The 16,422-nt window shown below is 39.3% G+C and overlaps 1 protein-coding gene across 1 annotated transcript in view; it reads left to right on the top strand.

Moving 5' to 3' along the window:
* Positions 1 to 16,422, top strand: part of FBXL5 (F-box and leucine rich repeat protein 5) — a 40,852-nt gene that overhangs the window by 22,274 nt on the left and 2,156 nt on the right. The window contains exons 7-10 of the mRNA XM_031941385.1: positions 2,404 to 2,552; positions 2,866 to 2,948; positions 3,193 to 3,915; positions 7,357 to 7,505. Coding sequence (XP_031797245.1) covers positions 2,404 to 2,552; positions 2,866 to 2,948; positions 3,193 to 3,915; positions 7,357 to 7,505 — 1,104 coding nt within the window. The remainder of the gene's footprint in view (positions 1 to 2,403; positions 2,553 to 2,865; positions 2,949 to 3,192; positions 3,916 to 7,356; positions 7,506 to 16,422) is intronic.

Genomic DNA, 16,422 nt, shown 5'->3' with positions numbered 1-16,422 from the left:
CCTGGACTCTCTCCAGGCAGGGAATGCTTCCACAGGGTCCTCAACAGACCATCATCAGTCAGCGCTAAAGCTGATGGGTCACCTCAGGATGCAGTCAGCAGTCAGTCCCTCTCTGGCTGAGCTTCCAACTGAGGAAGAGGTTTGCAGGGCTGTGAGACAAGGGGCAAGAGGAAGTTACCAGGACTTCGAGCCTCCATTGTCTGTCTCTGTGAAGGAAAAGGAAATAGGTTTTCCTGTGACAATCATAGCGTGTGTGGGGGTGTCTCCGTCTTTGCAGACAAGACTCTTGCTAGAGTTCTCCTCCATTGGCTGAGCCTTCACCTGGAGGAAGGTCATCCACCTGGGAGCCAGTGTGGCTCAGCAAGGGTAAAGGAACAGTCATTCTGGTGTTTGCTGCCCATAATTCCAGGAGCAGAGCAGGGATCAGTCTGACCGAGGGCTTGTGGGCAAGAACGGCAGAAAGGTTGGCTCAGAGAGGAGTTTGGGGTCCGTTTGGTAACCGCATGCTAGCCTGAGCTGTAGCAGAGGATGCTCTTGCCCTTTCTCAATTGCTGATGGATGGAGCAGGGTGTTCTTCGTAAGGTTGTGGGCGGGCATTCAAGCTGCCTTCCCCCCGCACCGAGAAGGCTGCAAGCCCAGCTAGAGTCCAGAGAGTGGGTGCGGTTCTTCCATGATTGTGTACTCGCATATTGGTTCTCTGCTGCACATGTGGATGTGAGCCTGGAACCCCTAGTACCATGGAGCAGCTTTGGGGCCTGGCATAAGTTCAGTCACCCTGTCAGAGTGGTCACAGACGGGTTGGACTTGGTGCACGCGTTGCCCCAGTGTGTTCACTTTTTGGGATTTTTCAAAAGAAAGTCTGGGGGACAAGCTGTGAGACAGACCGCTGGTCAGAGTGAGGGTCTGCAGGGCCCCTGCGCCGAGTCCTTGTGTGCCTGGAGAGCCTGCCCGAGCCTGCCAGGGAACTGCCTCCTGTTTGCATCGTCTTGGGAAGATGCTGAAGATCACCTGGCAGGAGGAGGACCAGACACGGTCATTTCTCAAGCCAAACTGCTGAGCATGCAGACTCCACTGGGTGGAGAGCGCTTGGAGGGGCCGGCCTTGCTGTTTGAATGCCAGATGTGTGTCTGCCTGAAAGGCTGTTTTATGGAGACCCTGGCACAGGACTTCCCAGCATGGCGGGTCTGCGTCAAAGGAAGCTCTGTGCTGGGAGGCTAAGCGGAATCACCCTGACTCAGGAGGAACGCGAGATGGGGAGACGTATGCAGCCCCAGGGCTCGTGTGGACTGTGTGCCTGCTGAGTGCTTAGTCACACACTGGACCCACGGCAAGGTGAGCTTGCTTTGGTTCTCTGGGAGATTGAAGCCCTATCTTCTCCAAGCAGCCCTTCCTGGTGCCTCTCTCAATGCTAGTGCCTTCTCTCTGAGGTCATCTCCAGTTTGTCCTGTATATCTCTATCTATATCTTGATTATATGTAGGTGTTTGCATCTTGTTGCCCCCATTAGTCTGTGAACTCCTTAAAAACGGTGATTGTCTTTAGCTTTTCTTTGTATCTCACATAGTTAGCCTCTGCCTGGCACATAGTCAGTACCTAATAAATACTTTTGAAGGATCATTTTTGAATTTGATGTTTTGTAATAAAAGATACACACTGTGCTTGGAGTCAGATGATCTTAATTTTAGTTCTAGCTCTGCCATTACTAGTTAGAAGATCATTTAGTTCTTAAATCATTTAACTGCTTAAGGCCTCAGTTTCCCCATTTGTAAAGGAGGTTAAAGTAAATGTTTTTTAAGTCCTTTCAGCTCAAATAATCTGATTGTAAGATTTCTTTTAAAAGAAAATTTTCTTCTTCAAATTCTTTCCCCTCCCCTGCACTAAGAAGGCAAGAAACATACCCATTATACATATGAAGTCATTGAAAACATTTCTGCATTATTCATGCTGCAAATAGAAAGCAAGAAAAACAAAGGGGAAAAAAATTGCTTCAATTCCATTTGCTCTGTCTCTGGAGATGGATGATATTTTTATTATGGGTACATTGGAAATGGGAATCAGTGTAGCTAAGTCTTTCATGGTCACTGTTACAGTGTTGGTGTTATTGTATACTGTGTTCTCCCAATTCAGTTCAATTCACTTTGCATGTGAATCTTGCCAGGTTTTTCAAAAAGAATCCTGCTCATCATTTCTCGTGGCACAGTAGAAGTCCGATATTTAAGTTTGCTACTAGCAGAGTGTGTGATGCTCTGCCCTTTGGGAGGACTTAAGGAATTATGAACGATGGAAATGCACAGTATCAGTGCTGCTTTCACATTGTTTAAAGTCATTTAATATGTAAAGTACCACTTAAAATGACCACATATTTAAGGGTTATTATTATTATTATTATTATTATTTTTAACAGAAGAGTCTATAGAAGAATCAATTGCCATCAATATTGCACAAATGGAAAAACGCTTACTGCACGGCTTAATTCAAAACGTTCTTCCACATGTTGGCACGTCTGTAAAAACTTTAGTGTTGGCGTATAGCTCTGCAGTTTCCAGTAAAATGGTAAGTATCAGTCAGGGTCATTGGATGGTTATAAGTGAATGCTTTAGTAATAATAATAGTCACTTTACTCAACTGAAGGTTTTTAGTTTTTAGTTTTTAGTGATTTTTGTTGGGTACAAAAATAACATCTGAGGTTCCTTTTAGCTTCAAAATCCTATGACTTTCTATATAAATAAATATGTATGTTCGCATGTCTTGGTGAGCAGAAAGTTGAGTTTAAATCATTATATTATAAAGATAAATTTTTTTGCCTTAGAATCACAAAAACTGAACATTTTAGTGAGAAATTCTTATTTCTTCCTTTCTCTTGTAGGTTAGACAGATTTTAGAGCTTTGTCCTAACCTGGAACATTTAGATCTTACCCAAACTGACATCTCAGACTCTGCATTTGACAGGTAAGTTATTTTTCAGTTTTCAAATTATCTACATTATGAAATGAATAATTTTCTTTTTGTTTATTGTAATTTGTTTCTACAACAATTTGTTATTGTAAATTATAATTTGTTTCTATTAAAATATGTACCATTTGAATTATGTTACCTTTGGAATATTTTTGTTTGCAGCTAGATAAATTGTTCATTATTTTTGTGATTTCAAAATAATTTCTTGGACTAATTGACTTTTGACTTTTGGTTGTAGTTGGTCTTGGCTTGGTTGCTGCCAGAGTCTTCGACATCTTGATCTCTCAGGGTGTGAGAAAATTACAGACGTGGCTTTAGAGAAGATTTCCAGAGCTTTGGGAATCCTCTCCTCTCATAAAGGCGGCATTCTGAAGACTTGCAGAAACAAAAGCACAGTGACTCCATGGAGAAATAAGGACATTGCCATGCAGTCTACCAGCAGATATGCTTGTTTGCATGAGATAACTAATGAGAATCTTGGCAAGGAAGTAGATAACGAACGCCCCTGGACTAAACCGGTTCCTTCTGAAAATTTCAGTTCTGCTTACGTGTGGATGTTAGATGCCGAAGATTTGGCCGACATCGAGGACGCTGTAGAATGGAGACATCGAAATGGGGAAGGTCTTTCTGTAATGGAAACGGCATCCAATATCAGTTGTTCCACTTCTGGTTGCTATAATAAAGACATTGTTGGACTAAGGACTAGTGTTTGTTGGCAGCAGCATTGTGCTTCTCCTGCCTTCACATACTGTGGTCATGCATTTTGTTGTACTGGGACCACATTAAGAACTATACCCTCACTCCCAGAATCTTCTACATTCTGTAGAAAAACAAGGACTAGACAGTCTGTGGAAAAAGACTTACTTTACTCTGGGAGTGAAAAATCTGATCAAGAGACTGGACGTGTACTTCTTTTTCTCAGTTTATCTGGCTGTTATCAGATCACAGATCATGGTCTCAGGTAGGTAACTAATTACAGAATATTAGGAATTAAGACCCGAGTTCATTTCAGAAGTTCTGATGGGTGATAATGGGACATAATCATCAATAGTGTCAAAATGATCACTGAGGTTTTTACAGAAATTAGTGCTCCTTCCAAATTGATGTATTACAGGTAGGCTCTATTGTGCATAATGTGCATATTCCTGAAAATTATTTGTAAGTTTACTCTTTGTAAATTAAATCCTGTGTTCATTGTACCTTTTGTAATGAGCTAATATTTTTATAGTGTAAAAGTTAACAAACTATTTTCTGAATAGTATTTTATCTATATTGAACTTAAGATATTAAATTGCTTATAATTTAATTAACAATCTAAAAGAAAAAAAACACAAAAATCTTTAATATGCATTTAGACTATCAATTCTTTGTTTGATTGTTATCAGTAATCTTGAAAAAAGTGGGACTTGGGGGCAGTTAGGTGGTGCAGTGGTTATAGCACTAACCTTCAAGTCAGGAGGACTTGTTCAAATGTGATCTCAGACACTTAACGCTTGCTACTGTGTAACCCTGGGCAGGTCACTTAATCTCAATTGCTTCAGCCAAGAAAAAAAAAATGGAACTTAAACTTTTGTTTTGAGATGATAAGATCTCATGAAATTTTCCTTTATAGAAAGTATCGAATGAATGATAGCAATTTAGATATAGCTATGTATATATATGTCTGAGTGAAACATAAGCTTGCTCTGAGTCAGTTGCATCTACTTTGTGCTGATCTTATAAACTGGTGCTTCCTGTTATTTGAGTTACACTTTAGCATCCCTTTGCAACCTTATGCTGGCTGGTTAATTACCCTTGATTTAAAACTAGTAGCTATTGAATAACTTCATTGTACCCTATTCAGTTTAGATTTTATTGAAAATTATTTGCTGAAACTTAAATATTAAACCTTGGGCAGAACAACTCTTAAAAACATATATAGGGGACAGCTAAATGGTGCAGTGGATGGAGCACCAGCCCTGAAGTCAGGAGGACCTGAGTTCCAATCTGACCTTAGACACTGATCCTGGGCAAGTCACTTAACTCCAATCTTAGAACTTCACTTGAGGGCAGTTTTTGATTGCTACTGGGATCATCATAAACTTAAGTTAGAATTGTTTTACAAGATAAATCACTCTTGGTATTCTACACAGTGCCAAATTCAGTTTACATTATGCTTTGATTTTCCCTGATCATTATTTGTAGACACATAGATAGATAGAGAGACCCAGATACCTTAAGCATAAAGCAAAAGACATGTTTCTCTTGAGATTACCTTTTCATTCTTCCCTGATTGACTGCGGTCAGTTCCCTCTTCTAGTGCCTAAGGATGTGGAAGAAACTTTGAACTTCCTCTCTGTTAATCATCCCATCGAGATTTTTGAAGCCTTTAATTGTTGGTTGGATCAACCAGAACTCACACCCTGTGTATGAAAGTACACAAAGCTGTAGAGACCCGGCTTCACTTGTGGGCCAGGACCTGAGGCATTAGAAAAGGATTGCCCCCATAGCCTGCAAAGTACACTGCCTTAGTTCTATTGAACAAAGATGATGGCAGTTCATGTTAAAATGGCAAGGGCCTTCTCTTTACATGGACATAACTTTGCCCATTCTAAGGCAGTAGGAACTCTTAAAACTGTTTTTTCCAAGCCGTCAGACACTCAGAACTGCCCCTGTTGTGACCAGCACTCCTGCCCAGTGGGAAATTGTAATGATTGAAAACATTTTCTTATCAGAATGACTGCCTCATTTGGAGCACCTTAATGCGTCTGGATGTCTTACTGTAACTGGTGCTGGCCTACAGGATTTAGTCTCAGCATGTCCTTCTGAATGACTAAATCTTAATTGCATATTTGACATGTTTTCAGATAGAATAGTCTCCCTTTTTTTCATATTTATTTTTCCAAATTTTTGCATTGTGCTTTTGTAATTTTACAGTTTCCTTAGTCATACCTCACTATTTTTACACTATTTTTAAGTTTTTAGTGTTATGATCATTTTAGCTTTTAATAACTTTTTTTAATTTTAGAAAATCTGATGATAGCTTTTTATTTGACAATGCATGTTATATAGTTTTCAATATTCACCCCTGCAAAACCTTGTGTCCCAAATTTTTCTCCCTCCCTTCCCTACTCCCTCCCCTAGACAGCAAACAATCTAACATATGTTAAATATGTGCAGTTCTTCTATACATAGTTCCACATTTATCATGCTGCTTAAAAAAAATCAGGTCAAAAAGGAAAAAAAAAAACGCAAGCACACAACAACAAAATAGGTAAACATACTGTGTTGTGATCCACATTTAGTCAGATGGCTCTCTCCATTCCAAGTTCATTGGAATTGGCCTGAATCGCCTCATTGTTGAAAAGAGCCATGTCCATCACCGTTGATCATCGCGTAGTCTTCTTACCTTGTACAATGATGTCCTGGTTCTGTTCACCTCTCTTAGCATCAGTTCATGTAAGTCTCCCCAGGCCTCTGAAATCTTCCCTTTGATCCTTTCTTACCGAATAATAAAACATTTGTATACCGTAACTTTCTTAGCTGTTTCCCAACTGATGGGCATCCACTCAGTTTCCAGTTTCTTGCCACTACAAAAAGTCCTGCTACAAATTAATATATTTCTTAATAAAAGTTCTAGTGCTTATTTTAATTTTGACAGCAGAGAATGGCTATAAAGCACAGGCTGTGAAAGCAACAATTTTTTTCTTTCAGGATTTTGAGTTGTTGGAATATTTTTTACTAAGAAAAGTTAGGAGTTTCCTTGTTCCTAAGACTTTGAGAGATTAAATACTTGACTTGAATATAATGTTGCCTAGAATCTACTACTTAAAAGTGTTAATTTTATATACATGTGTGTTTATGAATATATATGTAGATATAGATTATATAGACTAAAGCTGTGATTTTAATATTACAGTGAATTCCAAGCAAGCAAATTTGTCCACCAGTGTAGATCAACACCTGCTCTGAAACTTTTATAGTCTCAGAGCAGGGGTTCTTAACTTGGGGGAGAAAATTACATGTTTATTTTAATATAACTAATTTCCTTCATAAACTTCTGTACTTTATTTTGTATGTTTAACAATAATGTTTTAAGGGAGAGGGTTTATATTTTCACCAGAGAAAAGTTAAGAACTCCTATCTTAAAAGCATGCCCTGGGACACTGAGGAATTAAGAAGGTAAGTGCACAGTGTCATACAGCGCATATATCAGAGATAGGCCTGGGAAGCAGGTCTTCTTGGCTCCGAGGCCAGTTTTCCATCTATTCCACTGTGCTGGCTTCTATTTTACAAATACTGTAAATACTTCCACATAATGTGGAAAAATACATTTAAACTGAGTTCAAGTGGACTGTCAGAAGTCCTGTTAATTTTCTCTATTGGACAGCTAAATATGATTGATTATCTCTTTTTTTAACAGGGTTTTGACCCTGGGAGGAGGACTGCCTCATTTGGAGCACCTTAATCTGTCTGGATGTCTTACTGTAACTGGTGCTGGCCTACAGGATTTAGTCTCAGCATGTCCTTCTCTAAATGATGAACACTTTTACTACTGTGACAACATTAACGGTAATGTTTCTTTCTTTTTTTTCTTTGAGTGAGATAATCCATTAAAAATACTCATATTCAATTGCTTGGCTATCTTCACCAGCCAGGCTATCTTCATTAATTTCAAATTCATTTCTTTACATTTTGGTAAATTTAACACTTAAATTTACATTTATTAGCTTCTCTTAAGGTAACTTTTACTTGTGAGTAATTAAATACTTAAATTGTGAGCCATATCAAACGTCATTGAAGTATATGGCAATTTAAGTATTTGAATTAATGGATGCTTAGAAGTGTTTGTAATTCAACTTGTTACAAAGCATTTAGAAACATCTGGAGCATGATGGAGCCTCCATTGTTGATGGTATTGGATTTGAGGTATTGGATTAAATTTCCAAATTATTTTGTAGTTCTGTCTGTACTCCTTATGGTAATTATCACAACCTCTTGCCTCCAGTGACAGCCATGACTTTGTCTCTGAACTGTTTTAAACTAGAATATATCTTTGAAAAACAAGCATAATATAACAGAATTTAGAGTAAAAAGGAGCTTTCATTAAAGATCACTCCTAATATACAGTCACTGTGTTGTACAGATGAAAAAACAAACCAAAAGAGGTAAAGGATTGGCTTCCACCATTCAGCAAAGTACAGGCATGATTCACACGAACATTATCTTTTCCTTGATCAGGGGGCCAATCCTTTAAGAATTTTTAAAAAATTCTTGAAAGTAGTAGTAGGTGTACAGGGTAGAGACTTTGTTCACAGCTGTTGGGTGCATCTGAGCTTAAAGATCAGCAGAACCAATTTCTTGGGAAGCTACATCCTAGGATTCTGTTGGTTCAATCTTGGTCTTTGCACTGGTGGGTTTGATTGTAGGAGGAAATAGTGATGGTGCTGGAATCCTGACTTCCTTGGGATTACTCTGGGGTTAATCAGAATCCTTAATGATTTCCTTCCTGAATTCTCTCTACTAGAAGGTCTTCTGTTTTTTAAGATTTGGAGGATCTTTAGGATAGTTTTAGTTATCTAGAGCTATCCTACTGATATTATTTAAAATTATCCTGAAGTTCAAGGTAGTAATTAAGGCAATTAAGTACTTGAAAAATAAAAACTATGATGCAAATAAGGCAAGCCAATTTGTTGCAGCTTAAATTTATTCCTTATAATCCATCCTAAGATTTCCCTTCCTCCCACTTGCACCCTTCTCCCCAGTAACCAGGTAACGATTTCTGTTTTAAAATGACTTAATAACTTTGATCGATCTCCTGGATGGGTGCTTTGATATTTTCCCTTAGGACAGAAATGACCAAGCCACTTTGAGAAAACAAGAAAAAAGAATTTTTTTTTTTTTTTTTTAAATGGAGGACGAGAAAGGTTAGCAGATGAAGAGGTCTGTTTAATAGTTTCTGAAACTATGGCAGTAATGGGAGGGGTGGGGGAATCATCCCTTTCTTTTTGTATCAAAAGTAATAAGCCCAAGAGTACTGTTGTTCTCATATTGTTTTCGGTCTAACATGAGGGACAAGCTAGAAAAGCAAGTGGGTCCCTTGGGTTCTCAAAAGATGAAGTGGGAAGTTTTTGGTCAGAATCTGTTAACGTTTATTAATTGTAAATAGCTCCAGAAAGATGTTTTTGAGATTAGAATAACTCTTTATAGTCATTAAAAATCGAATGGTCTTTTGCATCACAGTATCTACCGTGATACTTAAAATTCCATATGACTTTTAAAGGATAATATAGATGTTTTAATTTTTTTTCTCTGCCTTAAAAATAGCCAGAATATAAAGGATAGGAATTAAAAAAAACCAATGATATCCTTTTATGTAGATATGCCTGCAGATCATTATCTATCAACATGTATTTCATTATGGAATTTCCACAAATTGGGTAAAAATGCCTATGAAGAGAAGGCTATTCACACCTATTTCAGATGACAAGGCTCCTCATTAAAGGGGGTTGTGTCCAGCATTAGTCAAATGTTAAATTGTTCCTACATCTGTACCTGTCAGGAGTAAGATAGTATCACTACAGAGAGAACTGGAGCCCCTGCTGTCAGGGACGGGATGAGAGGGAGGGGGTAAGGGGGCAGGGGGTAGGGACAGCCTCCTTGTGGGCCTCTGGGGGTGGGGCATTGTGGGGGTCTCAGACCTTGTGGCCTATGACCTGGGAGTGAAGGAGAAAAGCCTCCTGAATGCTGGAACTGAGTGGGGGTGGGCCTTTGGTGGGAGGGCGGGGGGAATGTGTGTGACCAGAGTGGGGTGTGACCAGAAGGGGCAATAAACAGTCTTAACTCGGATTCTTCTGTTGTGCTCCACGGGTGTCAGTGTGCCTTGGGCTTGGGCTTTCTTGGACTTCACCAGCCTTCCAAAGGGTCCTTGACACAAAAAAAAAGTTTGACCTTCATATGATGTGAGAGTGAGCGGGCACTCTCTTAATCAGGACAGCTCTGCCCTAGAGCGAGAATTTGGGGGGGGGGGGATTAGTGGCCCAGGAAGGGATGCAGGGTCTGTGAAGCTTTGGTCCTTGGGCCCTTTTCCGGGTGAATTTAAAGAGGCAGATGAGAGACAGAATTTGAATCCTTATTTTCTTGACAATGCGTCCATTACATTTTTGCACTATTCAAGGCCGCTTCTGTGCATTTGGGAGGATAGTTGGAGCAGGATTGGGGGGTGGGAGGAAGTAAGAGTGTCCATCAGGGGTTAATAGTTTATTTCCTGACTCTCGAGGAACCCAAGAAGATTTTCAAGTGGAAGAGTGATATTATCACAGTGCTACATTAGCCGGAGGTACAATGATATTAGATTGTGGATGATAAATGAATAGAACAGAGGCAGAAACCCCGGTTAAATTAATAACCCATTGTGGTTTAGCCAAGAAAATAAGAGAACCTGGACTTATGTTGTAAATACTCAGCACACTTTGCAGTGACCTTGAAAGGAGAGAAGATCCAAAGAATGAATTTATTCATCTGATCACTCCAGGAAAACAATTAGCCAGTTTACAGACTTTTTAGCTGATAGCTGCGTATCTTAATTTGTCTCTCTCTAGGTCTATATATATGTAGGCATCCTTTTAGTTCTTGGGCATTAAATGTGAAAACCCATAAATAACCCACTCCAAACTTGTTCTTTTAATAACAAGTAAAACTGCATAGCACATCCCCAAAACTTCTGCACCAGAGACATTGATGATAGTAAATTATTTTTATAAGTTTAGTTTATCTGATATTAGACTTTGGTTTGGTAAACTTCTTGAAACAATTTAGATGCTACATTTTAGCATACATACATACATAGGGCCTATAACTGTAATTTTATCCATGCAGAATACTCCTGCTATTGCAGATTAGCAATACATCTCTAATTTAGCAGCTCAGAAGTCAAATTATGTGCCCATGGTTATACAGCTATAGAAGGGGTCAGAAAAGTGCTGGAAGCTTATTTCTTCCCGACTTCAATCCTGTCATTTCATCCATGCCATGCTTTCTCTCTGGGGCCACTTAATTGAGAATGAAACAGATTTGAGTTTGCTTGCTATGGCAATGTTTCTCTCAGTTTTACTTGTAAATTCTCATGTAGTAAAGTTTCAGAAGGTAAAACTATGCTTTATTGAAAATACTGTTGATACTTAAGACATGGGGAAAAAATGAAAATAATTCCACAAGTTGTGTTGTTAACTCAGTGTTAAATTTTGCTTTTTTGTACCCTGACAAACATGATTTGAAAAGCATGGCAAGCTTTCAGACTTTTCAGACACAGAAGCTTGCTTTATGATATTTACCTTTGTAATGTTAACTTGTACTCTGTCATTCTAGCCAATTTCCCTCAGAGCAGTGTGGTGATAGGATCTTTTCCTTATGACATTTGGACAAATTGTTTGTTACCTAGAAAATGTTAGAATAAATTTTCATTGTATTTGATTTTGTGCAATTTTCCAATTATCTTCTAAAAATACTCAATTTATTGAGCTCTTTTGATGTAGGTACCTTTAAAGGATTTAGCTTGAATGCCTTGATTCTCTAGTTTTCCTATTTCTTTCTTTTTTTTTTTTTTTAAGGAAAATGTGCTAATAATAGTAAGTATGTATTCTGCAGATTTAGAATTAAGGTTTATGTATGAGGAGATATGCAAAAGAGATGAAATCTTTGAATTTTAAACATTAGTATTTTACCAAAGACTTCAGGGAAGTAATTTCAGTAAAAAAATTGTTTAAAAATTTTTAAACAGATTTTAAGTTTCTGCTACTAACTTTTCCTTTTGTGAGCATCAATGACATGCCCTTCCCCATTGAATGTCAGCCCTCATGAATATTGATATTTTGAGGAGGGAGGAGGAAGAGGAATGACTTAGCAAAAAATAAATAGGAATTAAGTGTCTATTTGTGCTGTACTTTTGTCATGTGCTGATTTAAAAGCTAAGCTTGATTTTCCACATTGTTTCTTCTCTTTATGACATTTAACAGTATTTGAACATATTCAATTTGAGAGTGGAAAAAAAAGTCATATCTTAAGGCTCAGTTCTTCATAATGCCCATTACTAAACACATTTTTACATTGAGTTCTACTGTTTTAGGATTCTAATTCAATAGTATTATGACGATCTGTACACATTTTTAAACAATACTTAATTGCTTTTTAAAACATGTATAAAATTCCAATAGATTAATTCATAGTTTTGGGTAATATAGCCTTAGATGATGTGCTGTTTTATGTTTTTAATTTAAGTTGAAGAGGAATAAAGGTAAGATAAGGTAAGTGCAGATGTCCATCAAAAATCATATAAAAGAAATTTAGACAAAAATCATCAGTATTCCAGTAATAAATTTGGGGAACGCTAATCGGATTTGCCTTTGCAGTTATTTTCCTTCAAAAGATATTTACATGAAACTTTATTTTTGTCATAAATTGTCCTTTACTTTCATGTACTGAAATATTTTTATTAATAGTCAAATATTTTAGTTGACATTTTTAAAAATTGCTTAGAATAATTTGATTTTGAAATAGTATTATCATAATCAGCCTTGTTTGCCAAGTACATTGTAATTATCTTTTTGATAGAAGTATCTAAAAAAGGATTACTATTTGAATTATTTGCTGTGCAGTAAAACAAGAATATACATCTTGTACTAGTCATATCATTTTAAGTTTATTTTACCTAAATAGTCATTTATTCATTTCTATAATACAATTAGCTTCCTATACATTGATAGTTTGCTTATTTCTATCTACTAAAATATTGTTCTTATATCCTACTGGTCTCCATGGTTTAGATACTTGTGATTCCTAGGTATTAAGAACTAGGACTCTGCCCAACAGAAACCTTAACTTAGGGTGAAAGCAGTGCTTGTTTTTAATGGTTGTTTTACCCATTCACTTTCCCTTTTTTTTGTCCCCCTTTGTCATAGCAATTAAGGAAAAGCAAGTGATGAGTTGCCAACACATCCATGGATTACACGAGCTTTTTAACCAGATGGCTGTGCCATTGATGGCTGTTGGATTTTTGAGATGATGAAGATGACTAAGATTACAGCTTATCTGACAAATCTTGCTTTCTGGTTTTGAGTTTCACATTTAGTGAGGCAACAGCAGGAGCACTGGATTTGGGGTCATAGGACTTAGGTTTGATTCTAAACTCCTGAATTTGTGCCTTTAAACAGGCCATTTAATGTCTCTGTGCCTCTGGGTGTGTGTGTGTGTGTGTGTGTGTGTGTGTGTGTTTTAATCTTTTAATTGTAAGAGGGTTGCATTCTAGGTCCTTGATCCTTTGATTTTTGTGACATTGATCTCTAGTTTATTTGAAAAGAAACCCTTTGAAACTCAAAATAACCAGGAAGCTTTGAGAAGGACAACTTTTAAATCATTTTAGAGAGAGAACAATTGCTTTGGAGCATTGACTGTTATCAAGAGGGGGTAAAAATGGGTTGACAGTCAGTTCTGAAGCAACTCTTTTCATAATGATTTCAGTGTTTTGCTGGACTTGAGTTCTCAAGAATACTGGGCTTATTCAAACAGATGCACTTGAACTGAGACTTGATTTGAGTCATAGATTTCGAGACGAAATGAAGGAAAACATTTCCAACATCGGGGAACGGATGGAGAGTCAGGCGAGGTGACGTCATTCGTGGAGAGTCAGGAGAGGATGCGTTCTGGCTGGAAACAGAGGCTGGGGGCGGGAGGGTAGTCAGACTGTACGGGCTCTTAGAGTCGGCATTTATCATCCGTGCCCGAGGGAATCTCTGCAGGGTCCTGTCTGCCTTACGGACCTCTGCTTTGCTGGAATTTGTGGAAGGTTTTTTTTGAGGTTATTGGAGGCAGGAGATGGAGCTTGGAGAAGTGACGAGGGCTTGAGTGTCCCTGGCAGGAGGGGAATGAAGAGGATGGGTGCCAAAGAATTGGGGAACTAGGGCTAGCCTGATGGGGAACCGAACAAGACCTTAGGTGGCAGCAGAACCTACGGTGTTTGGGAGCGCAGGCCATGGCACCCTCCGGGAGGTCTTCAAAGGAAGGTTTGGGAGGAGGCGCAGGGACTTTGGGGCCTTTAGGAGGTCAACGTGGTGAGGGCCCACTTATGTATTTGAGGGTCCTCATTCTAGGAATGACCTTTGCCCTTATAGGAGCAAAGAGATTATAGGAACAAGTGAAAGAACGTGTAAGGCACAGGCAGAGGGTCCTTGATTTAGAGCTGGCACCTGTTCTCTTAGACCCCTTGATTCCCAGGTGGGGAAAGACGTCCAGATTTTTCTCCATCACATGATTGACTGATGGAGGTAGCCGGAATCCCAAGGGACAAAAGGAGTCTTTCCTCTAGAGGATCTTTGTCTCATTCTGTAATTAAAGTCAAGGCAGAGAAAGAAAGCAGGAGGGATCTGGAAAGGTTCAGTACCGAAAGCGCTGCAGGGGTCGGGCCGGCTTCCACAAGCTCAGGGCCAGACAGCTGGAGAGACCCTGGAGGCCCCTCTGAGGAGCTGAGCTAAGGCAGGGAGTGGGGAGAAGCAGGTGGCAGCACCAGCTCTGGCAGCGAGACCGATGGGGGCTGGTTGGGGAAGGCCTTCTGCTTCTTGGGCACAGGGAGCTCTGGATGCCCCTCAGCTTGCCATGTTCCCCCGATGTGGATGTGACCGGGCTCAGTGGAAGGGACATCGATGGCTTAGGGGAACTGGTGAGGTTCCCACCACTGCCCCCTTCTCCTCCTCAATTCACTGAAAAGTTTGCCAAATGATTCATGATCTTATTGGAGATTTAGAAGAACCCCTGAAACAGTTGCTGTTCTTTCCCCCCTTTTTATAGATGAGGGAACAGTCCAAAAGAAGACATGACTTAACCTAGACCCCAAGTATGGGAGGAGGCACAAAGGCTTCTGGGTCTCCTAACCCCTGCTCTGGTGATCTGACCTCTTTGTCCCATTGATCTTCCACCAATCCCAACAGAAAATGGAGAGGGGGAGAGGGAGAGATGGGGCTGTCATTGGCAGTAAGGGGAAAACCGGGGGGAGCGTCAGGTAGTGGGAGAAGTAAGAGGCTTGTGAGGGGGGAGCGTTTGGGAGCAGCGCGTCAAGTCGGGCCACAGAGGCAGAAGGAGAAAAACCTCCCATCTGGCAGGTGAGAAACCGCTGCTGGAGGGAGCATAGTCCGTGAAGGGGTGAGAAGAGAGCAAAGGAGACCCAGGAGAGAAGAAATGTAGACTAGTCGCTTGAGGGCAGGGTGGTGGTGGGCGATTTTATTTTATTTTCATGGAGGAAACACTTCTTTTTTGCAAGTAGAAGAATCATCTCTTCTCAGAGATTGGAGTAAAAGGAAGAGAGAGTAGGGGGAGGAGGATATTAAGGTTTTTGAAAGGAAGAGGAGGTAAGAAGTATGACCCACACTAATGAACTCCATTTTCTCAGTTTTACAGGTAAGTCCTCAGATAAAATGGTGGGATTATGGAATGGTAGAAGGGAGAGAAATTTTGGATCGGCTTCTGTGCGGAGCAGGACAGGGAATTAATGTTAGAAGAATGAAGTGACTGCTGGACTATATTCCGGTGACACATTCAGCTTGTTTATGTGACTAGCTCTGGTTCCCATTTGGTAGCAGATGAAGGCAGATAAAGGAAGTGAATGATGGGTGTAATCCAGGATTGGGGGCTTGGCAGAGTGTAGGACAGAGGGGAGCCTTGTGGCGTTGAATTGGTAAAGATTGGCGAGAAAGGGGAGTCAGAGTAGGAGAAAGTACATAGGGGCTAGAATTCGCAGTGGAGATAAAGAATAGATTTGGAGAAATAAGGTGAGTGGAGCAATATATGAGATGATTAGCTAGAGGAATGTGAGAAGTGTTGATCATGGAGGGAAAGCATTTGTGGGTTAGGGTATAATCTAGGACAGCTGTCTCTGTAGTACAGATTTTGTGGAGGAGAAGCAGTAAGATCTGAGGAAATTTAGGGACTGGAGAGGATAGGATGCTTGACCTGACACTCATTCAGTTAGTTATTTTCAGAAAAAAAAAAAAAAAATTCTGCTTTTAAAAACCAAAATAATTTTTCCAAGTGATTTTGTTCATGACATTACAGACTTGCCCATAAGCCACTGAAAAGGCACTGTTCCATAAACATGCAGTTTATTTCCTTTACTAGTTACGTATTTTGATGCTGTTGAAATAGATGTACTTTTAAAATTCTATTGATCCATTTATATTTATAAATTTACTATTCCATAGTTTCAGTAATTTCATATTAAAAGTGAGAACGTGGGATTAAATTCCCAGAAATAAATATACTTTGTATTTTAATTGCATGCAAATATTATTCATTTATATAATGGTCAGCTAGGCTCTAGTTATATTTTATCTTCAGAGATCAATTATTTCAATGGTCTAGGTCACAGGTATCTTGCATACATAACTTGCAGAACTCCAGAATTAATTGCATTTGGAAAATAAGTAATCAAATAAAAATGCCACAT

Source organism: Sarcophilus harrisii, chromosome 6 (assembly GCF_902635505.1).
Source record: "Sarcophilus harrisii chromosome 6, mSarHar1.11, whole genome shotgun sequence".
Lineage (NCBI taxonomy): Eukaryota > Metazoa > Chordata > Mammalia > Dasyuromorphia > Dasyuridae > Sarcophilus > Sarcophilus harrisii.
Note: the sequence above shows the minus strand (reverse complement) of the source record. Positions and strands in the feature narration are given on the sequence as shown.